The sequence below is a fragment of the Aulonocara sp. 'chitande type north' Nkhata Bay genome, linkage group LG18 (genome assembly GCF_057382095.1).
Source record: "Aulonocara sp. 'chitande type north' Nkhata Bay isolate Kocher_YH1m ecotype deep benthic linkage group LG18, A_spYH_male_GT1.1, whole genome shotgun sequence".
Taxonomy (NCBI): Eukaryota; Metazoa; Chordata; class Actinopteri; order Cichliformes; family Cichlidae; genus Aulonocara; species Aulonocara sp. 'chitande type north' Nkhata Bay.
In genome coordinates, this window is record NC_141361.1 from 3,367,728 (window position 1) to 3,389,272 (window position 21,545).

Genomic DNA, 21,545 nt, shown 5'->3' on the forward strand with positions numbered 1-21,545 from the left:
TTTCTGCCCCTTGTAGCTAAGATCTCTTTCTTTTGGTCAATTATGAACACAGAAAAGTACCATCAGCGTTTGACCACCATCTAGATCCATCCGGAAAATGTTTGACTGGCAGTGGCTTCATTTTCCAGCAGGTCAGTGACCGCAAACACACGGCCAATGCAGTAAAAGCATAGCTGCAGACAAAACCACATCAGTTATTGTTCTCTCCAGAACCTCAACGTTACCGAAGCAGTGTGGGATCATCCTGACAGAGAACGGAACAAATCACAGAAGCATCCACCTCCGTTTGAACATGTTTCCATGAATCTCTGAACCTGTTTCACATCTTCATAGAAAAATATAAAGAAATGAGAGACTTTTGTGTGGGACTGTTCGCAGGATCTGAGGATGTTTTCAGGTTGGAGCGTCATTCTTCGGATTCTCGCTGGCTTTGAGTTCAGTTTTAGGATCAGAAGCTTTTACTAAACCTTCCTTTTTTTCTTGTTTGTGTTGTTTCATAACATTAAGCAGATTGCTGATACTGAGGTACGTGTTTCAGTGTCCATCGATGTTGTGATAAAGAAGTCACGTCCGTCCTCCAGCAGGCACGGGAAGCTTACGAAGCGAGCAGCGTTTGCACAGCACTCGTGAGGTGACCTCTGAGCAGGATGGCTGCAGCCACTCAGCTCTGCTTCCCCCTGCTCTTCGCTCTGATCTGCGACATTTGTGCAGGAGAAATCATCGCCATACGAGAGGAAGGAGAATCTTTCGAATTTTGGCTGCCAAGGCAGAAGAGCTCCTGCGTGACCTCCAGACGTGCCGGTGAAGAAATGCTGGTCCTGTGGAACATCTCTCACTTTGAGAACATAAACATCACAGAGTGTGAGGATCTGATGGGACGACTCTCGGTCTCAGAAACATCCGAGGCTTTTTCATTTACTCTCCACAACCTGACCCACTCAGACTCTGGCCTGTACCAACATGTGTGCCGTAGCGAGGGCGAAGTCATGTATGAGGAAACCGTCAGCCTGACTGTTTGTGCTGCAGTTAGTATGAAAGTAGTAAAAGGTCGACAAACATCAGACATCCATTGTGAAGGAGCAGGCGGCAGTGTGGCGGTTGAGTGGATCAGATATGAGTTCAGGTTTGGAAAAGACAAACAGTCGAGGGTTTTAAGCAACAGAACGACTCTGGAGGTGGACAGTATAAGAGACAGCTTCATGGACGTGAAGAACACATCAGTTCTTCACGTGTCCGACGTCACATTTTACACGTTATACATCTGCCTGGTGATGAACCAACAGCAGTGTGTGAGCAGCCACTCTACACATCTGTTCAAGCTACCAACGCTAATCTACCGCCCAGTGGGAGAGCCGGCTGTGCTGCATTGCGCCTTCGCTGGTTCAGTCCCGGTTTGGTGGAAGCTGGAAAATTATTCCAACACTGACCTCGAAGTCGGGCGAAACCACTCGCTGGTGTTTCCATTGCTGACGTTAAACGATTCAGGCTGGTATGGCTGTGGCGGGCCCAACATAAACGAGCGGTACTTGCTTGTGGTGTGCCCAAAGTTTGGCCCGCCTGCCCTGGAGGTCTTCTCGGAGGGTGATAACGTCACTCTCGGATGTGCTCAGTGGACGTCACAGGCGTGGTTTGAGTGGTTCAGGAAGTCGATCCAAACAGGAGAGAAAGTCGTTCACATCAATGAAACACAGGAGGGCACAACAAACCAACCCAATAACAGCCTGGTGCTCATCAACACCTCAGCGCAGGACGCAGGAGAGTATATGTGTGCAGTGTTGGACTCACATCAGCGCTGCCTGTCATCATCGACGACTCTGCTGGTCTACAGAGAGCCCTTTGGAGTTTACTCCACCTTCTACAGAGTCAGGTGGATGCTGCTCAGCGGCCTGCAGCTGATGCTTTGTGCTGTTGTCGTCTGCGTGATGCAGAAAACCAGGAGAGGAGAGCAGCTTCACGCTGCAGCACACACTTAATGTGGTTATCACTGCCCATCATTATTATTGCTATTATTGTCATCTTTTTTTTTACTTTTTTTTTTGTTTCTTGATACTCAGACGTGTTTTTCTTCACATATATGTGATGTGAATTTGATTTCATCCATATATTATTTTTTTCTCTGTCGGAGTTGTTAAAGTCTAATTTTAAATAATCTTCTGTTTGTGCCAGTTTTCAAATCTGAATCCTTCTGAGGTGTTGGAGGAAACATCGTGGCCTCATTCAGCAGACGCTTCATATTACGGATGTGGTTTTTGTTTGGGATCAGTATATCAGGCTTGACGACTGTAATAGTGTATATGTTGGTGTGAGCCAGGCTCTGCTCTCTCATATTCAGCTTGTTCAGCGTGCTGCAGCCGACTCTTCACAGTCACTCATAAACACCACCACATTTCCCCAGTTTTGGCTCGTTTACGCTTCCTGTACGTTATAGAACTGATTTTAAGATTTTATTGCTTGTTTAAATGGATTAGCTCTGCCTCTCTGATCTTCTAACTAAAAATACTCCAACTAGAACTATGAGGTCAGCCGATAAGTTGCTTCTGACTGAAGCAGACTAAACGTTGGAGGAGGCCAGGCCTTTGGGATTGCTGCGCCCAAACTTTGGAATAGTCTGCCTCTCCAACACTCGATTTCTTTAAAACCCATCTGAAAACTCATATTTACTCACCTGCTTTTAATTGTGAATGAGTTTTTCTTTTGTTCTCTATGTGTGTTAGTTCTACGTTTTACTTTGTACAGCACTTTGGTCAACCTGTGTTGTTTTTAAATGTGCTTATCAATAAATTCATTGATTAAAAAAATTGGTTTATTTCATAACAGGATTCTGGACAGAGGGTATCACTAAACTAGGTTTATACTAAGCTTTCATTTCTATAATAATGTTTATTTTGACCTTCAAATGCAGGAAAAAAATACGTCTGTCATGCAGAACATGTAACAAAGCTGTCACATAGTTTAATAATATGGTTTATGATTCATTTCACCTTAACTTACGATAGATAGATGACCTGATAGAAACTATTTTAAGGCCCGGTGTTCAGCTTCTATTTACTGTGCACGGGTGTGTAAATCATGCAGGTAAATATCCGAGCAGTTTCCTGAACATGTAAAGTGACGGGGATGAAAGACGGAGCGAGGACACAGAGCTGAACTACACTGCAGCACATTTCAACACCAAGTGTTCTCAACATAGAGCTCCTGGTCTGTACTCACATGACAGCATCACTTCACGTCCATGATGGAAATCTCTGTTCCACCACATCCTGAAGGAGCTGACGGAGGCCTGGTGCCTGTGGAGGCTGAACTCCCTGGAAACCGGTCTGAGATGATTTGAACAGGCATCGTGTCATCCTGCATGGTAAAATTATTACAGATGAAATCATTAGAAACCATCTCCAGCTGCAACATTAACGTGATATACTCATGAATAATTATGTAACAGTAAAATATGACAAAGTTTTGGATACTTTAAGTTCATTTTGTGCTGCTTATTGAGCAGAATTTCGAGCGTACAGGCTGCACATTTCTCCTCTGCAGTTATTTCAGAACAAATTTGTGTCTGACTGGCTGAAACCCAAACGAGCTGCTAAGAAATCTCTGTTTACTAAAATAAGTCTTCATTAGAGCAGCTGTTTAATGTCAGGGAGGTGCAGCTCAAGGTAAACAGACAGCATTCGCATGAGAGGGAAGAAAAACTTGCAGCCCAACGTGATGTGACAGGTAGAGATGCCTTACAAGGTCAGACAAATCACCCTCAGGACCCTGACAACCGCATCAGCCCCCACACAGTCATTTACTGCAGTCACCTATCACCCTTTTACATAATATGCAGTGGAGTAATGACGCTCGGATAGCGGTTATTTCTGACCAGAAAGGCATAAATAGGCTTTCTGAATGACGTCTAGTAGGCTGATAAGCTTCATGCTGGCCCTCAGGCGAGGCCTCCCGGCAGCCGCCGCTCATTACCGCCTCGCTCGGGTTAAGCCACGGATCCACCTCTGCCTCTCCTCCCAATTACTCCTCCATCCAGTGCTGGCAAACCCAGAGGAGGAGGCCAGGCTGACATGCCGCCTGGCTGCAGAGGGCCTCTAATCACACCAGAGCAGAGGTGAAGCCTGTGCAAACACTCCTGTTCTGGAGGAGATTCATTATAACTGCAGCTCAGAGGCTCCGGACAATTAAGTGCTGAGGTTAATTTTCCATATGATTCTGAATTTAGCAGCAGTTAATTAATCAGAAATTGCTGAATTAATCATTTGATCATTTACAGGCGTGATTCTTATACAGAAACTCTTTAAAGTGACTAAAACCTGCAGCCATTCAAATAAGACTGTATAAAAAAGATGAACCACTGTGGGTTGTATTCCTGGAGCCAGAGCCGACCATATTTACACTGTACGGCACACAGAACTGCTCATTAGTGTTAATTAACAGACTAATGAAACTCAAGGCAGTGGTAGTGAAGCCTTGCACATAGAGCCACCTGTCAATCAAAGTGACCATGAGGCCTATTACAAAGGTTAGCACTTGACAAAATCCCCACTGTGCTGTTGTTAGGCAGGAAGTTATCCACAGAGACACAACCTGTTCTTGTATCAGCTGTGAACATCGGTGTTTATGGGGACCGACTCACTGCTGGAGCCTCAAGTGGATGTTAGAGGAACTGCAGCTTTTTCCTTAGAGTCATTTAATTATGTTAAACTTTTTACATGCTTTTAACTATAATTTGTTTAGATTGTTTTTTACTAAAAATGTATTTTATTTTTGATTTTTGGGAGGATTTAAATTTTCATTTCTTTGTATTTCATGTACATTTTTGCCTTTTCAGACTTTGTATTACCAGCTGATTTTTTATTTACATTACTTTTATTTTTTTATTCATGTTACTTTTTTATTCTTTTATTGCATTTTTATTTATTTACCATCAGCTCAGTCATATATTGCTTTTTTATTATTTGTTTTGTCATATTGAATAAATTTTATTGTTAAAGGTTGTGTTTAATGTTTAATGGCCTGGTGCTCATCAATGAGAGCATGAGGGTGGGAATGGATGTTTGTGTCTGTGTGTGCCTGTATGTCTGTGTCTATATGTCAGGTTGGGTATCAGACGCCACCTCTCTGGGGACATCTCAGGCCCTCCAAGGTTTGGAGGCCTATCTCCACCCACCACCACTTCCCTGCCAGTGGCGGACCCCCTCAGACATCGGTGCGTTGGTGGTTCTTTGTGTCTGGGGATGGGCGTCCAGGTACACACCGGCTCACTCCTTGGTGGCCGCTTATCGGGACCTGGAGCCTGGGGTTCGCTCGGGCCACTTCGGAGGTGGGGTGCCCCCGGCCTCTTGGCCTGGGGCTCGGTCACTCAGGCGCGGCTGGCTGCCGGCGGAGCTCACGGGCGCGTCACTGCAACTCCCCCTGGCTTCTGCTCCGCGGCTGCTGAGTGAGCCCTCATCTGGGACTCTCCTCAGCTCTTTCTGGGACAGTGGTGCGGCTGCCCCTCTGTTGGTCTTCCATGGTCTCTTGTGTTCTGGGGGCCTCTGGATGTCTGGAGTTTTGATCTCCTCCATACCTGCTTCATGCCCTGGAGGACGGGGCTGTGGCCCCCCCACACCCTCTAGCAGATTATTACATGAAGGAACCTTTTAAAAAACAAAAAACAAGCGCGTCCATGCTCACAGGTGTACACACGGGTGATCACACCCACAAACTACACCCTTTTTGGCTCCTACCTCAAAGCACACTGTGTTCTGTTGATCTTATGTGCTGCACAATAATGTTTAATATTTAGTATTTACTGTCATATTCCCATATATCATTGTGATGTTGTTTATTCTATTACTCTTGTTCTCTTCTGCTTGTTTTCTTTTTTCTTTCTCAGCAGGTGATCCAGGTGATTGATATATGCATTTTTTTCTTCTTTTTTTTCCTGCTCATTCTGTTGGTTTTTGGTTTTTGCCCTTCTCCCCCGTCCCTCTTCTCAGCTGTTTCTCTTTCCCTCTTTCTTTCTCCCCTTCTTTCCTCCAGTCAAGTCTGTCCCGTATTCAGTAAGTGTAAATAAAATAAACAATAAAAGGTGAATCAAATGGACCATTATGGCAAGGCTGGGATGGTCAATTTGGTAAAGTAAATCCGTTGGGCATCTTTCTTTGCCTTTAGACAACAATTCTGATGGCAAAAGAGCCAAACGGGACAGGCCAAAAAAAAAATGTTTAATGGCTTTTTTTCTGATCTCATCCTTTAAACCCAAACAGAAATAAGCTGCAGATGTTTGCGTGGATAAGTCAGGATGCAGGAATGTTTTTACCCGAAATTTGTTGTAGGAGAAATTTTGAGAGTTTATTCAATCATGCTTTTAAAATGTAAAATGCTGGATTTTAATGAAAGGATAAAGGAGCTACATAAATCTGCCTGATTTTACTTTCCTCTGATTTCCACAGAAATGTAAGAACCTCACACTTTGTCTTCAGCACTGAACACATCTGTGGGACGTGGGTATTGTTTGTACACTCGTATTGTATCCCATCAGAATAAACACCGGCCCCTCTGTGTTGCAGGGTTTTATTCCTCAGGTCGATGGCGTGAAGCTGCGGCTCGCTGAGCGTCATCAGCGATGCAGCAGGCAGTCAGCACGCCTGTCCATCAAACCCGGTCACCGGGGAGCTCCACCTGTGTGCTGCTGACAGACAGGGAGCAGCATGCAGATGAAACAAACACCCCCTCTCTCTCCACGCTCTGCCTGCTGCCTCACAGGGAGCAAGGCGGTATGAATTATTCACACACAAACACACACATAAGGTGCTCCACTGCAGAAGGTCACAAGGTTTTTAGAGTTTAATATTTATAACGTAGGAAAGAAATTTTAAAACAGACTGAGAATGATATAAGAACAGCAGCTTCTGACCCTTTTTTCAACAGATTTTATAAACTAATAATAAAGTAATAATAAAATATTTTAACATTCATATTCACTATATAATAATAAAGAACAGAAAATTTATTACAGCATATTATTACATCATAGATAAACTGTAAAATAACAGAAACTTTTTTTTTTTTTTAACTATGCATTGATTTTCCTGCGCTCCCAGCCCTCACTGAGCAAGAGGTGAGGTTCATCCTGGACAGGTGACAGAGACAGACAGACATTCATGCATGGCTAACTTACACTCACCAGTTAACCCATGCACAGCTTACAAGTGTGGGAGGAAGCCAGAGTACCCAGAGAGAACATATTAGAACCAGGAACCTGGTCCCAACCACCAGTCACAATCAGAATAAAGAGGGTGTTCTCAGCAACAACAGGCCATACTTCCTTAAGACGGCACAATGATACAGCTCATCTAATGAGACTTGCTGTCCACCTGTGATTGTTTTACAGCTGTTCAGTTTGCCACAGTAAGGCTGAGACGTTGAAAACAAGGATCTTTTTAATCAAGATGACTTAAACTCTCTCCAAAACTCCAAAGCCTCCTAACATCCTAGTAAGAAATGATCTCTGACTGGAGAAACACTATGACCTGTTAATGAAAGTTTGTTTTCGCCTGGAACTAAAACCGGCCGGTAGGGGGCGATAACGAACGTTTATGTCAGTTTTTCTGACAGCAGGGAGCAACCCCTCCACCCCCCACCCCCAAAAAATAAAATAAATAAAAATCCAAATCCAGAAGAAGAAGAACCTCCATTGAGTAGTCTTACTGTAGGTGGAAATTTCACCTGTTGAAGCAGCAATGGCTTCAATTCAACATCTGAGAGAGTTTATCAGGGACAGACTGACGGCTGCTGCTGAAGATATCTTCTCAGAGTTTGAAAAAACCATCGTCCAGTACGAGCGTCAGCGCGAACTGCAGGACATCACCTGGAACCCCGTGTTAAAGCTCCAGCGGACAGGTGAGTCAGACTGTGCGACTGGAGTGTGTTTGAACCCAGAGAGAGAGAGAGGGAGGGAGGGGGAGAGCTAACAGCCAGCAGCGGACGGGCAGAGAGGCTAACGGACGAAGACCTGAGAGCGCGAAGAACAAACTAGAAGCTCGTGTCAGGCACACATATGTACAGCAGCGTCACCAGAACACGTTACTGTACGAAAAAAGGCTCGTTATTGATTTTTATTCTTTCAAAATTTTCCCGCCGTTTGTTGAAAAATCCGTTAAAGTGAACGGGAAGGCCAGAGTAACCAGACACACAAGTTTAATGAAAAACATCAGCTTCCACCTGCCCACGCGCGCACACTTTTCACTCTACAGCCACCATTTAACAATCAAATCGTAGGAAAATGTGTTTTCTTTCCAACAACGTCTCCATCAAAGCCAACAGGTGTATGCTTTCTTAGACTGGAGGCGTTTGAACAAGAGGAGTGCTTTCCCAATGCCCAGTTAACGACTAATAATTTCATGAAGGTTTTTAGAGAAAACACAGAACACCCTGTTTTTCTCTCGCTCCCCCGGCCACACTTTTAACACCAGGCCTACTAGAATGTACATCAGTGTAGAAGAGCTTCTTGGGATTCTCACACTTTTTAAATCAGCCTGACATGATTTATTGTTTGGATTTTATGAGTCGTTTTGTGATAGCAGTACCAATCCCATTTCACAGGCAGTTGGCCTATGCCATCACCATGGCAACACAACTGCTCTCCTCTGACACAGGTGCATGTCATTATCTGATTGGCTGATTTGGATCTGCTGCCTATCTTTCGGTGATTGGCTGAAATATTTATCCTGTTTCACCTCAAATCACTGGGCAGCTGATGAAGCACATCATGTGTGCCACTTTTATAGGTACACCTGCTTCCTCGGTCACTTTATTAAGTACACCAGTGCACAGGGTCACTCCTGGCAACTTTACTAGGAACATCCATTGCCACTTTATTAGGTATAGTACTGTGATAGCCAACCACTTTTTAGGGCCCATCTTCTTTCGACTTTTGTACCCAACCTGCTTATCTCCAATCTTTCAGCAGCAAGCCACAGACCATGTCCAGCACCAGCAACAATCCTACTGCAGATTCTGCAGAAATCTCCAGAAATTCTTGTATTTACATTTAGAGCTCTAAATGAACAAGCTTCCGACTGTTTATCTCACTTTCTTATGAAACACGATGCTGCTCACAGTCTTTGTTCCTCCTTTGAGTCGGAGCCTTTCTCCAGCCTCTGGGACCACTGCTCTGGAAGAATCTCCCACCGTATGGACTCAGTTAAAAGTCTTTTTGCTTCGCGAGGTTTTCTGTTGTGCTTCTCATTGATATAATGGTTATCTGTTTTCTTGGTTTTGCATTCCTGTTAACTGTATTTCTCGTTGTTTTTAATTATTGTGTTGTGCAGCATTAGTGACTCTGTGTCTGTGAAAACACTTTATTAATAACCGTTACTTACTGTTTCATAACTAAATATTGGTAATTAGTGTATCTGCAGTTAATACTGTGGATCCGTTGGGGTGAGCCATATGTCTAAATGTCCAAGTCATGATCCAAACATGGTCATCATAAACCGAAGAACAGTTTTTACATCTATTCTGGAAAAATAATGTGTGTACTGGCTTTGACTGCTTGGTAACACAACTATCTAGACAGTGCACTTACGGTGTGTTCACACCGAACGCGATGGACGCGAATAAAACGCCCCAAACGCCCCTAATTTGACACGTGTACATTCGCGTCTCAACGCGTGTCCAACCGGAAATGTGGGAGGAATGTGGGAGGGAGTTGTGCCAGACCGGTATCTTTGCAAGATGGCAGCTATCGAGCTAGCGCTTGAAGAGAGAGTCTCCCTTCTCTATGTACTGTGGAGAGCAGAGCAGCAGCGTAAAAGACGTCCTCGCCGTACCTGGGTCCATCAGGTCCTCCAGAGGCATGAGCAGTTTGGTGAGTTTCACCACTTGCTCCAGGAGCTGCGCCTGGATGACGGCCGATTCCAGCGCTATCACCGTCGGCCAGTTTGAGGACCTGCTTTCCCTCGTCGGTCCCAGCATTGCCCGCCTAGACACCAACTACAGACGCTCAATCCCACCTGCAGAGCGCCTGTCCGTCTGCCTGAGGTTAGTAAAACTATTTAATACGGTAGTCCTTTATTGATATCTGTGCTAATATGCTAATCCATCCAGTTATACACTGCTAACATGGATGTGCTATGCTAACAGTGAATGCTGTCGGTGTTTACTGAAAGCAAACTGTGGTACAGAGACGACTCTTTATAATATTTCTAGTGATACTCAGAAGGTCTCATCAAGTCCCGATTTAATTCGATTTATGCTGTTATCAGTGTTTGAATGATAGCATGGCTGTGGTGTCACATCAATGTATGCGCTCGGTGTTTGCTGATATCAAACTGTAGCATTAGGACCACTGAGTTAACCTTTGTAGTGATACTCACTCCTTTTTATTTAGACCTGGTTTAATTCTGGGATAGTTGAATATTTGTATATAATCCCTGCAGCTGTCAGACTCTATAGCAGGGGTCACAGCCTTTATTAAAACAGAGTTAGATAAAACTGTGAACAGTTTGGTTCATCTCTAGTTACATGGTTCTATCTTGATAAGCTGTCTTATCACAGATTAATTTTTCAAAAATATTAATGATTTAAGCAAGGAAAGGGCTACATGTCAACACACAACTCTTTATTTCTATTAATGTCTTACTTCATTCCTACCTGATTGACATGTTTAGGAATTGTGAGTGATTGGCTCACTGTAGTTGTGAAAGTTGCTACCAATCAAATTATGATATGTTAAAGTTAAAACAAAACACAACTGTTTTAGATATTATCTAATATACATTTTGTAATTATCCTTATAATTACAAAATGTTTTATGTAAGATTTAAGTTTTGTGATTTAAATCTGACATCACAAAAGTATTTTGGAATTTGAATAATGTATTTTGTAACTGCAGTACACATAATACTGATTTTGAACAATTTTGTCCAGGTTCCTTGTCACCGGGGACTCCTTCAGCACCAAGCGTTCAGTTTCAGAGTCGGTGTGTCCACGGTGAGCCAGATCACCCCCCAGGCAGCGACGTCCATCTGGGACTGTCTAGTGGACGACTTCATGGCTGTGCCTTCACCTGGAGACTGGCGGTCCATCACAGAGGGATTCCAGGAGCGCTGGAACTTTCCTCTGTGCTGTGCAGCTCTGGATGGGAAGCACATCCAGACAAAGGCACCCCATATATCATATAGGAGACACACACATTGATATACACTAAATATTCATTTCATTTCTTTTTTGTGGTGCCCAAATTGATGCACCTGCTTGATTTTGTTTAAACAATTATTGCACACTTTCTGTAAATCCAGTAAACTTCTTTTCACTTCTCAAATATCACTGTGTGTGTCTCCTGTATGATATTTAACTGACATTTTTTATTGTAACAACCAACAATTTATACAGGAAAATAATGTCTATTAACAAGGTTGCCCAAACTTCTGCATCCCACTGTATCAGTATATTTTGTCATTAGTATAATATGAAATAAATTCTACATGTGTCAAGTCGTGTGCCAACATTTGCTGTGTAGTAGAACTGAGACATTAGTCATTATAAACATTTATTTGAAATAATATTAAAAGTCTCAAACAGAAAAACATTAAACATAAATATATAAAATATAAGAATTTACAGAGAGACAGGAATTAAAAAGGACCAGCTGCTCTCCAGAGCAGGAACAAGGCTGAGGAGGAAATGCTCCATTGGAGACTGGTGTGGCCTCTTCAGGGACTCCAGGATGGCCAGCTCCACCGCCGATGGACCGTCCTGGGACCCGTCCCTCATCTGCCTCGGAGCCGTCCTCCTCTGTGGGCCTGTAAAACAGCACAAAACAAAGAAATGAGAAGGCTGCTACTAGATTTTAATTTCAACATTGAAAAAAACAAACAAACCAAAAACAGGATATAATCAGATTGGTTGTAGATATTTAGTAAAGGTGATCACAAGGGAATCCCACCGACTAAAAAGGTATCAGTGCTTGCTGTACATATCTGTGGGTGCAGCAGCAGGAGCTCAGGGACTGGGGATGCTCTGCTGCAGAATCAGTTCGTTCTATCAATACAGTATTAAATGTTAACAGGTTGGATATAATAATCGTAGAGTAGACAGTGGTCCCTCATTTATTGCAGGGGTTCTCAGAATAACTAGCCCCTGGTCACAGTTCTCACAATTGATTCTCAAAGTGCAAACCTTTGTAGATTGCAAAACGTAAAAGTATTATTATGCCGCGGTTTGTCTTCATCTGCCCGCCACTTTCGTGCGCCTTTTTCCCTCACGGTGCAGGTGTCTATTTCCGAATGAGGCTCATAGTTATGGGTGTTTTTGTGCTGTTTTTTCTATTGGACGCGATGGTTATCAAAACCAAACGTGACAAATTTGGCAAGCGCAGGAGATTTGTCAATCAGGCTGCAGAATGCAATGCTGTACTGTGCAATAAAAAATCAGCGAAAAAGCAAAGCAGTGACGGATGAACAGCGGGACCACTGTGTGCTGTTTATTAATAAACAATAAAATATATTCCTAAATGACAACATGCATAAAAGCAGAACGGTATTTGTACGTCAGTGGGAAAATAGCGGTGGCTTGCTAGCTTTTGTGCGGCTTCCCCGGGTCAGTGAAAACTTTCAAAAGAGAAATGAATGAACTTACCAGGTTGCCCGATCTCTTCACATATCTTCCTCCAAGCTCGGTCCTTTTTATTCCTGTCTCGGTACTGAAAGCAGCTGGTGTTGTACAGCTCCGAGTTGTTTGCTACCGCATTGATTAGCCTTCCCCTCCATTGAAGTATGAAAGGCTTTGGCTGGATCTGCCCCTTTGACCTAGGTAACAGCCATGTCACCAGGCTCCTGATTGGTTGTCGCGGCGCGATTTGACGCTGGAGTTCAGATTTTTCCAACTCGAGCGGTAGACGCGAAACGCGCGTATGCACAAAATGCAACACAAAAACTCACGCGCGTGGTTTTATTCGCGAGTCAAACGCGCCAGACGCGCTACACTGACGCGCGTTTCACGCGTTTTGGCGTTCTCGCGACGCAAATCTGCTTCCGAATTTTCGCGGGACCCGCAATCGCGCATCATCGCGCCTTTCCATTGACTTTACATGTAAACCTGACGCTCTATTCGCGTCCATCGCGTTCGGTGTGAACACACCGTTAGGCATGGAAGAAATGACCTGCTGAAGTTCAAACAGAGATACTATTAGCATGAGGAAGAGACCTGGATGGTCTGACTGTTTCACAACTCCAGATCTGCATCTCTAAATACACAAAAGCTTGACCTTAATTGAGATGAACTACAGCAGCAGAAAAGCACACCAGGTGGTGTTGTGATGATATAGGAGATATTTTCTTGGCACACTTTAGGCCTTTTAACTCATTCACTGCCAGCCATTGGCAGTGAATGAGTTAAACCCATTGACTCATTCACTGCCATTGACGGCTATAGACGTCAATGGCAGTGAATGAGTTAAGACCAAGAGGGCATTTTTAGGCACCATCACTTATGTAATGTACAGTAGATGTTTTTCTGCCCTTACATGAGTAACCTGTGTTTCTGTTCTTTGTCCCAGCAGATCTTGCACAGGAGCACGTCGGCGTTCAGACGGAGATTTTCACAGACCAGCATGTCTGTGACCAGGAGAGGAATTCCAGTCGGGGCCAGGAGGACCTGAAGGCTCCACAGATTAAAGTGGAAGAAAAGGAAGTCTGCATCAATCAGGAAGGAGGGCAGTTTGCACTGAAGCAGGAGAATGATGCTATTATGATGACACCAACTTGTGAAGAAAGTGAACCACAACCAGAAAGTGACCAGCCCCTCTCTAACAGTTCTGATATTTTCATGTTTGTTAATTCCACATCCAAAGAAACATTAGAAGTTATTAATAAGAGCGCTGACAATGAGGTAGAACTCAACCATCAGCACAGACGTCTGGACAGCACCTGGAACCCCGTGGTGAAGCTCTACAGGATAGGTGCGTCTTTTTAACACCACAAAAAAACATACACATAGATGTAAATCAGATAGGCTAACGGGGCTAACACAGCTAACTCTGAGTGCTAATAGCATCAGACTGTTTCAATCAATCTGTCAATCAATCAAGGCTTTATTCGCCACGTGCAGGTTGCCCTGCAGTGAAATAGGACCCCCCCCCGACCTTACACACACAACACAGACATCATATGGGGATGCAGGTCGGAGATCGGTAGCGTTACAGAAAAAAACACTGAAATGTACACTACAATGGGAAAGTACAAGAGGAAAAAAAGAGACCTCTACTGATGCTGGGCTCCTGGGAGGACAGCATGAGAACAGGAAACAAAAAAACTCCTCTGCACAAAAAAGCACATAAATGTCCACAACACAACATTATGGAACACGTGACCAGCCACAGGGTCGGGTGGGGGGTGAGGAGTCATCCGAAGCAAACACAGCAGCCATCCTGCCCAGCGCTACCATCCAGCGCGGGCTCAGACCCGCCGTGTTCCCAGGAGGGAACAAGCATCGAAGGCGTTTGGAAAGAGAGGGGGGGATGCATGGAATGGGAAGGAACAGACTAAACACAGTCGTTATCAGGGTGTTTTTGTCGCCTCCAGCCTTGCGACCGCAGCTGGCGCCGAAGGGGTATCCGTTTTAGAGAACAGACTGTGAGAGAGTGTTCCAGGGAAAAGTAATACAAAAAAACACAAGACTAGACAAGGACATAAGAGGCTAAGCAGGGAAGCTGAGGGGGAGGAGGAGAGGAGAAAAGTGCGACCGCCTTTGTCAAGAGCAAGAGCAGAAAAAAAAAAAGTTTGAAGGGGTTAAGTTTGAAATAAAATCTATCTGATTATTAGGACACCAACCGACCTCTTTACCATCAGGAAAGCCAACAACGAGCTAGACTCTGTAATTTGTACTTCTGCATCCACACAAATACTTGTTTGTTTCTACTAATTCTAAAAAAAAAAAAAACCTGTTATTTTTAGTCATAATGGTGAGAGTTAAACACCATGTCTTATTCTGAGTCAGAGTTTGGCGTAATCAACATGAAAGCATGGATCCATCCTGCCTTTTATCGGTGGGTCAGGCTGTTGGTGGTGTGAAGGTGTGGGGGATAGTTTCTTGGCACACTTTGGGCTTCTCAGTACCAGCTGAGCATCGGTTAAACACCGCAGCCTACCTGAGGACTGACGCTGACCCAGTCTGTCCCTTTATCAGCTCAGTGTGCTGATGTGATGTAAAAATGGACCAAAATCTAATAAAGAATTAAAGTAGTTCTGAAGGCAAAATGGGGTTAGCAGGGTGTAACTAATGAAGTGGCAGGTAAGTATATTTGCAGACGTGCTCCTAAATAGTCGCATGCGTCCAGTTTTAATCTCAGATATGAGTGAAACACTTGCGCTGTTGAGTTCTGCATGACTGACTTTTTCCTCTTCAGCCTGTTTGCTTCATGTGTTGAATCATAAACATGATTGGTGGAAACACGTTAACAGCCCAGCAGCTACCTAACAAGTTACCTGACATATTTACTTAGTGGCCTCGGAGCCATCATCGTGTCATACCTGTAACAGTTTACCTGCTCGTGAGAAGTTTTCCGTCATCTCATTAGTAACCTGTGGTTTGTTCCTGCAGATTTGCCACAGCAGCATGTCTGTGATGACAAGGAGATTCTCACAGACCAGCAGGTCTTTAACCAGGAATGGAACTTCAGCCCAGACCAGAAGGACCCGGAGCCTCCACAGATTACAGAGGAGCAGGCAGCAGTCGCTCTCAGTCACCAGGGAGAGCAGCTCGTACAGAATGAGGAGACTGACGCTGTTACGGTTCAGCCATGTTTGGGTCCTCCTGCCCATGAGCAGCCAAACACGGCCCCTGTTAAAGTCATTGATCTCAGCACAGATTCTGATTTGGCTCTGAAAACCAAAACCTTCACAGGTGAGAAGCTGTATCGCTGCAACACCTGTGGAAAAACACTGAAAACCGTGTCCTCATTTAAAAGGCATAATGCCAGACACACAGGGGAGAGACCGTACACTCGCAACAGCTGTGGGAGAAAATCTAAAGGCTTGAGAGCTTTAAAAGGGCACGTGAAAACACAGCTGATCAGAAGCTCGTGTGTAACACCTGTGGGAAAAGGTACAAAAAGGAAATAACATTAAAACTTCACATGCAATGTCACACAGGTAAGAAGACAAAGGCCTGAAACATCTGCTGGAAAAACTGTGCCCGTGAAATTAGGCTTGATGGGAAAAAGTACGAATTTGTACAGGTTCACATGTGAGATGGTTCAATAAAATCTTGTTTTTGTTCTGTGTGAGGCTGCATGGTCATTTCTAGGCTGTGAAATTTCACATCCATGTCATGAATAATGCATATTATTAATTTAACGAGGTAAATTAATGATATGCCCAAGAACTGCACAGGTGCCCAGTACCTGGGTGGAGCCCTGGGACCCTGTTCTCGGCTCATGGCCGGACTGTAGTGGGGGCTCTCTCGCCCTTTGGCACCCCGTTAGGGGCCTTCCTCCCTCCGCCTCCTGCTGGGATGGGCGGATGTCGCTGAGATGTGTGGCCTTTGGTACGCTTGGGGGCTCGGATCGATCTCTGTCTGCCTCTGGCTCCTGGGATGTTATTGCAGTTTCCCACCCTCATTATCAAGTACATTTGTGACAAAGACACACACACTCTCACTCACACTCTGTCTCTCAAAAACCACGAGAAGATTGATAGTTTATGTAGCTGCGTATTTTCTCCTTTTTGTGTTCCAGGTGCAGCAGTTGGCGATATATTGTGCATTTCTATCCTTTTATTACATATCCTATCCTTCCCCCACCCTGCCTTAGATGCTGTCATACTGTACACCAGTACAGTACCGGGTGACCGTGGCTCAGGGGGTTGGGAATCGCATCTGTAACCGGAAGGTCGCCGGTTCGATCCCTGGGCTCTCTGTCCTGGTCGTTGTGTCCTTGGGCAAGACACTTTACCCTACTTTCCTACTGGTGTTGGCCAGAGGGGCCGATGGCGCGATATGGCAGCCTCGCTTCTGTCAGTCTGCTGTGGCTACAACTGTAGCTGCCTCCACCAGTGTGTGAATGTGAGAGTGAATGAATAGTGGTATTGTAAAGCGCTTTGGGTGCCTATAAAGCGCTATATAAATCCAATCCATTATAAACAATATAATAACTGAAATAACACAAATAGAAATTAACAAAGAAACAGATGAAAGATATACATGAACAAGAGGAGCCTATAGAGAATTTATAGAGGTGGTTTTGAAAAAGCAAAATGTGTTTGGCACCAGGTTGTGTGTGTATTCAGTTTAGGGGGAGCTTTTAATCTTTGGATATTGGAAATTCCGTTTTTAAGCTCACACTCCAGCCTGCGGAGGTCGCTGTTGCGATGTTTTCTAGCCGACACAAAGAAGGGAGCTAATCTAACGGCAGCATCTAACGCGGCACTGAGAGGATTCAGACTCATTTTGTACACCTTTTCTCCAAACTGTGGATATTGATACAGCTTATAAAAGAAATGTGACCAATGACTGAGTTTAAACCAGTGTTTAAAATGTTATGACGAAGTCGCTATCTGCTAACGTCAGCTAGCCGCTTAGCTGGTTAGCTTTCGGTTGCCTAACAACAGAAGCCAAACAAACACCGCTAGCAGGTTAGCAGTGCTAATCTGTTAAAGGTGCTAGGTTTTTACATTTTCCACGCAAACGTGAAACTTGCAGGATGGCTGAGGACGGCAGACGCGGCGACGAGGAGGACCGAGGGCCCGGAGCGGCTTACCGGGGGGTCGCAGTGATGGAGAGCCTGCTGGAGAAGCTGAATGCACTCAACTATGAGGAGGAGGTTCTGGGCAAACACAACATGAAGAACCTGTCCAGGTAAGAAGCGCATAGTTCGGATGTAAGTACGGTGTCCTTTTTAGGATTTACAAGCAGAAAAAAACAATCGAAGTGTGTAACTAGTAGTAACTAGTCATACGTTTACAAAAATATAATGAGATAAAAACAGACACGTCCTAAAGATACGTGATTGTGTTGTTCATTCATCCCTCTGGTTGGAGGAGAGTGATGGAGTTCAAGTATGATGTTGAGGGTTTGTGTGGCCTTGGCATTGTACTGGACCGTTGTGGTGGAGAGAGAGCCGCCTACAACCCTCACTTCTGAGCGACTGAAGCAAGAAGATGGAGGATACGAGTGCTCTTCTGCTATTAATTCATTTGTTGGGACAATGCAGCGTTTCAGTTCTTGATCTTTATTCTGTTATTTTCTGTTGATTGATCGATCAACCCAGACAAAGTATTGCATAAAAATAAAATGAAATCCAGGCTTGTTTCCAGTGTTTGTGCTGATTTGATGTTTTTGAGTGTGCACAGTGAAGGAAAACCCTTCAGTCCCCTCTGCTTTCTCCGTGCAGGCATTACTTCGTCTCCAGTCCATACCTGGCGTCTAACCCCGGCGAGCAGTTCTACATGTTCACCATCATCGCAGCGTGGCTCATCAATGTGGCGGGGAGGCCGTTTACCGAGCCGCAGGAGTACGACGAACCCAACGCCACCGTGTCCAACATCCTGGCAGAACTGCGGGCCTTTGTGAGTCACACAGAAAGAGTTTAGAAGCTGGAAATGAGCTTTGGTATGTCTGGAGTTCGTTTGTTTGTGCTTTGATAAATCTGACCGATTGTGCGAAGGCGGGAGCTTCCGTTAAACAAGAAGAGTTTGACGCTTTTTTAATTCCTCCTCTGTTTTTCAGGGTGTTAAGGTGGACTTCCCGCCCTCCAAACTGAAGTCTGGCTCAGGCGAGTACGTCTGCTTCGTGCTGGACCGACTGGCTGAGGAGGCGCTCAGGAAGAGAGGCTTCACCTTCAGGAAGTATGCCGTCTGTTTTCTTCTTTTCGTCAGGCTGCTTTTGTTGCTTCTGTGTTTATAGAAGTTTTTTTTACTTCTTTCTGTCTCTGTTTCAGGACAAACTACCCATCAGAAAACACAGAAGAAGAGTCTGTGGTGGAGGACGACGCCGAGCTCACGCTCAGGAAAGTGGAGGAGGAGCTGATCGTAGGTGTTCCGCATTCGTCTAACTTCCTCTTCTTTTCCGTTCGGCACACTTACAGGATGAATCTGTTTTTACTGCGGTGGTTTCCTGCACCTCTGTCAGAGATCACCAAACACTGAGAGGAAATCAGGGAACAGATTTCAAAATAAAACATCCTCACACTTTTATTTTAAAAACATAATTTCATGTATTTTATTACAAAATATTTCCCTCGTTTTATAAAGTCCATCACACTTTAGAGCAGAAATCATAATCGAATATATTGTCATGACCGTATTTTGGGTGTTTTTAATGCTCAGCGCTGCGCGGGTCGAGCCATGAATCGTCTTCACATCTCATGATTGTTTTGTGTGTGACCAGGACGAAGGGGACGAGGAGGAGGAGAACGTGATGGACCTGGAGGCTCTGAAGTTACGAAGCACTCACACTGTGAGATCACCTCAGAATAAGATTACATCATAATTTCCACTTTCACGTTCGCTCCGAGCTTTGAACTCGCCGCGGCGTCTGTTTTCTGGCAGGAAGCTGAGACGTCCTCCAAACCCGACGAGATCCTGGAGTCGACGGTCGACGCGACAGAGTGGAACCTGGAGGTGGAACGAGTCCTGCCGCAACTCAAAGTCACCATCAGGACCGACAACAAGGTAGGCGCTCACCTGAGGTGTCGGAGCTTCCGCCAGATGTGAGATGAAGTGAAAGACGCTTCACTCTGCCGGAGCTTCACACTCGTCCAGTGTGATCGTAACAAGCTTTTGTTTCTGTATGAGTGACTGAAGGCTTTGAAGGTTACCTGCAGTTTCCCAGCATGCTCTCTGGTTGGCTGTCAGTGTTAGTGGCTCTCACTCTCTGGTCTGTGTTGGTCCTGCAGGACTGGAGGGTCCACGTGGACCAGATGCACCAGCACAGAGACGGGATCCAGTCCTCACTCAAGGAGGCCAAGGTGCGTTCACTGACCCGCTTCATCATCATGTTATGTCCTCCCTGCAGCCTCTCACTGTCATCGGATGGGACAAACAAGAAGTATTATTTTATTTCAGTCACACGTAAAGAATATTATCAATCAGCCAGCTTTAATTAAATAAACTAAATCACACAAGAAGAAGGAACAGATGTTTCCATGTTCAGCGAATCTCCCATTAACCACAGAGACAAACGTCCTGAGGACTGTTTCAGTTCTGGAGAAAGATGAAAACAAAATAAGTTCATGGAGTGAAACTAAACGTGACATCATTCTTCGTCGTCTCTGCAGAGTCACCTGGACAAGCTGCAGGAGGACATCGGGAAGACGCTGGAGAAGGTGAGCAGCAGAGAGAAGTACATCAACAACCAGCTGGAGCATCTGATCCAGGAGTACCGCAGCGCCCAGGCCAAACTCAGCAAGGTAAACCCGGAGCTGAACGTTCCTGATTCGTTCACGTCATCGCGACACGTTTGAGTTCACGTTAATTCCAGTTTGAAACTGTCTCAATGTCAGAATGTGTGGAAACAGTCAGTTCAGTAACTCTTGTCATCCTTCAGGCCAGAGAGCGCTACCAGCAGGCCAGCGGAGGAGTGACGGAGAGAACCAGAGTGCTGGCCGAGGTCAGTGAACGCACCACGTTTAATTCATCAATAAAATCATTTTAACAGCAGCAGGTGAAAAAAGCAAGCTGATAATAATAAAACATCAGAGTTCACTGTCCTCAGTTTATTTAATAATAATAACTATTACTTATTATTAGAGATTATTTGAACCTTTATATGTGAGAATTGTTCTTGTGTTTTAATTTGAAATTCTTCTGTTTGTTTCAGATCAGCGAGGAGCTGGAGAAGGTGAAACAGGAGATGGAGGAGAAAGGCAGCAGCATGTCTGACGGAGGTGAGGTGAATCTGGTCACAGTGCTCGGTTTTGACTCCGGCCCTGCCGCAGTGCTGACCTCTCCGCTTCTTCTTCTGCTTTTGCAGCTCCGGTGGTGAAAATCAAGCAGAGCCTGACGAAGCTGAAGCAGGAGATCATTCAGATGGACGTGCGGATCGGCGTGGTGGAGCACACGCTGCTTCAGGCCAAACTCAAGGAGAAGTCCAACATGACGCGAGACATGCACGCCACCAACATCCCCGAGCCCGCCGCTGGGCTGTTCACCTAGCGCAGCAGCCTAGACCCGAAAAACCCGGCGAGGTCCGACTCCTCTAAAAGGACCTGAGAGGCTCAGGAAACCGAAAAATGTCGTCACATCTATTTATAACCAACATATTTTTCCATTTCCTGTAATGGATGTTTTTATGTCTTTGAGGGATTTTTATAAACTTAAAGAATTTCTCTGTTAAGCTCAATGATTCAAATCCATTAATCAGATTGACCACCAGATGGCGCCAGAGTTGCAGATAAAGACTTGTTATTGAACTTTTAAAAGTATAATAATCGAAGCATAATTGAATCTTTGGTTATTATAGTTTTTATTTTTCTACTAAATGTTGTAAACACAAAATAAAACCTTAAAAAACAGAAAATCAACCATTTTGACTCCAGGGAATTTTATTTCATCAGCAGCGGCTGATTA

At 44.7% G+C, this 21,545-nt stretch overlaps 3 protein-coding genes across 6 annotated transcripts; all 3 read left to right on the plus strand.

Annotated features, from left to right (window-relative positions):
- Positions 1-647: 647 nt before the first annotated feature.
- LOC147307657 (uncharacterized) lies at positions 648-2,791 on the plus strand. Its single transcript, XM_086271814.1, has one exon. It carries the CDS (start codon positions 648-650, stop codon positions 1,971-1,973), a length of 1,326 nt encoding a protein of 441 aa, XP_086127940.1. The 3' UTR covers positions 1,974-2,791.
- Positions 2,792-7,607: 4,816 nt separating this feature from the next.
- On the plus strand, positions 7,608-16,264 carry LOC147307658 (uncharacterized). Of its 4 annotated transcripts, none has more exons than XM_086271862.1 (3): positions 7,608-7,881; positions 13,541-13,942; positions 15,583-16,264. In XM_086271862.1, the coding sequence occupies exons 1-3, from the start codon at positions 7,722-7,724 to the stop codon at positions 16,101-16,103; spliced, it is 1,083 nt and encodes a 360-aa protein (XP_086127988.1). In that variant the 5' UTR covers positions 7,608-7,721; the 3' UTR covers positions 16,104-16,264. The 4 variants fall into 4 exon arrangements, with proteins under 4 accessions (XP_086127988.1, XP_086127989.1, XP_086127992.1 ...); XM_086271863.1 differs by having other exon boundaries at positions 7,610-7,881; positions 13,544-13,942; XM_086271866.1 differs by lacking the exon at positions 7,608-7,881 and adding an exon at positions 7,918-8,069 and having other exon boundaries at positions 13,544-13,942.
- Positions 16,265-17,213: 949 nt separating this feature from the next.
- On the plus strand, positions 17,214-21,491 carry ift57 (intraflagellar transport 57 homolog (Chlamydomonas)). The gene is made up of 11 exons (XM_086271830.1): positions 17,214-17,835; positions 18,371-18,545; positions 18,706-18,824; positions 18,917-19,007; positions 19,366-19,434; positions 19,527-19,649; positions 19,874-19,945; positions 20,255-20,386; positions 20,524-20,586; positions 20,797-20,863; positions 20,950-21,491. Exons 1-11 carry the CDS (start codon positions 17,681-17,683, stop codon positions 21,129-21,131), a joined length of 1,248 nt encoding a protein of 415 aa, XP_086127956.1. The 5' UTR covers positions 17,214-17,680; the 3' UTR covers positions 21,132-21,491.
- Positions 21,492-21,545: the final 54 nt, after the last annotated feature.

What these genes read in the sequence shown, in the direction of transcription:
- LOC147307657 (XM_086271814.1), top strand. Translation starts at nt 648, where the DNA reads ATGGCTGCAGCCACTCAGCTCTGCTTCCCCCTGCTCTTCGCTCTGATC.
- LOC147307658 (XM_086271862.1), top strand. Translation starts at nt 7,722, where the DNA reads ATGGCTTCAATTCAACATCTGAGAGAGTTTATCAGGGACAGACTGACG. An exon ending in GTTAAAGCTCCAGCGGACAG is followed by an intron (nt 7,882 to 13,540) that starts GTGAGTCAGACT and finishes TCTTTGTCCCAG; the next exon opens with CAGATCTTGCACAGGAGCAC. An exon ending in GGTGAAGCTCTACAGGATAG is followed by an intron (nt 13,943 to 15,582) that starts GTGCGTCTTTTT and finishes TTGTTCCTGCAG; the next exon opens with ATTTGCCACAGCAGCATGTC.
- ift57 (XM_086271830.1), top strand. Translation starts at nt 17,681, where the DNA reads ATGGCTGAGGACGGCAGACGCGGCGACGAGGAGGACCGAGGGCCCGGA. An exon ending in AGTTACGAAGCACTCACACT is followed by an intron (nt 19,435 to 19,526) that starts GTGAGATCACCT and finishes GTTTTCTGGCAG; the next exon opens with GAAGCTGAGACGTCCTCCAA. An exon ending in CAGCAGCATGTCTGACGGAG is followed by an intron (nt 20,864 to 20,949) that starts GTGAGGTGAATC and finishes CTGCTTTTGCAG; the next exon opens with CTCCGGTGGTGAAAATCAAG.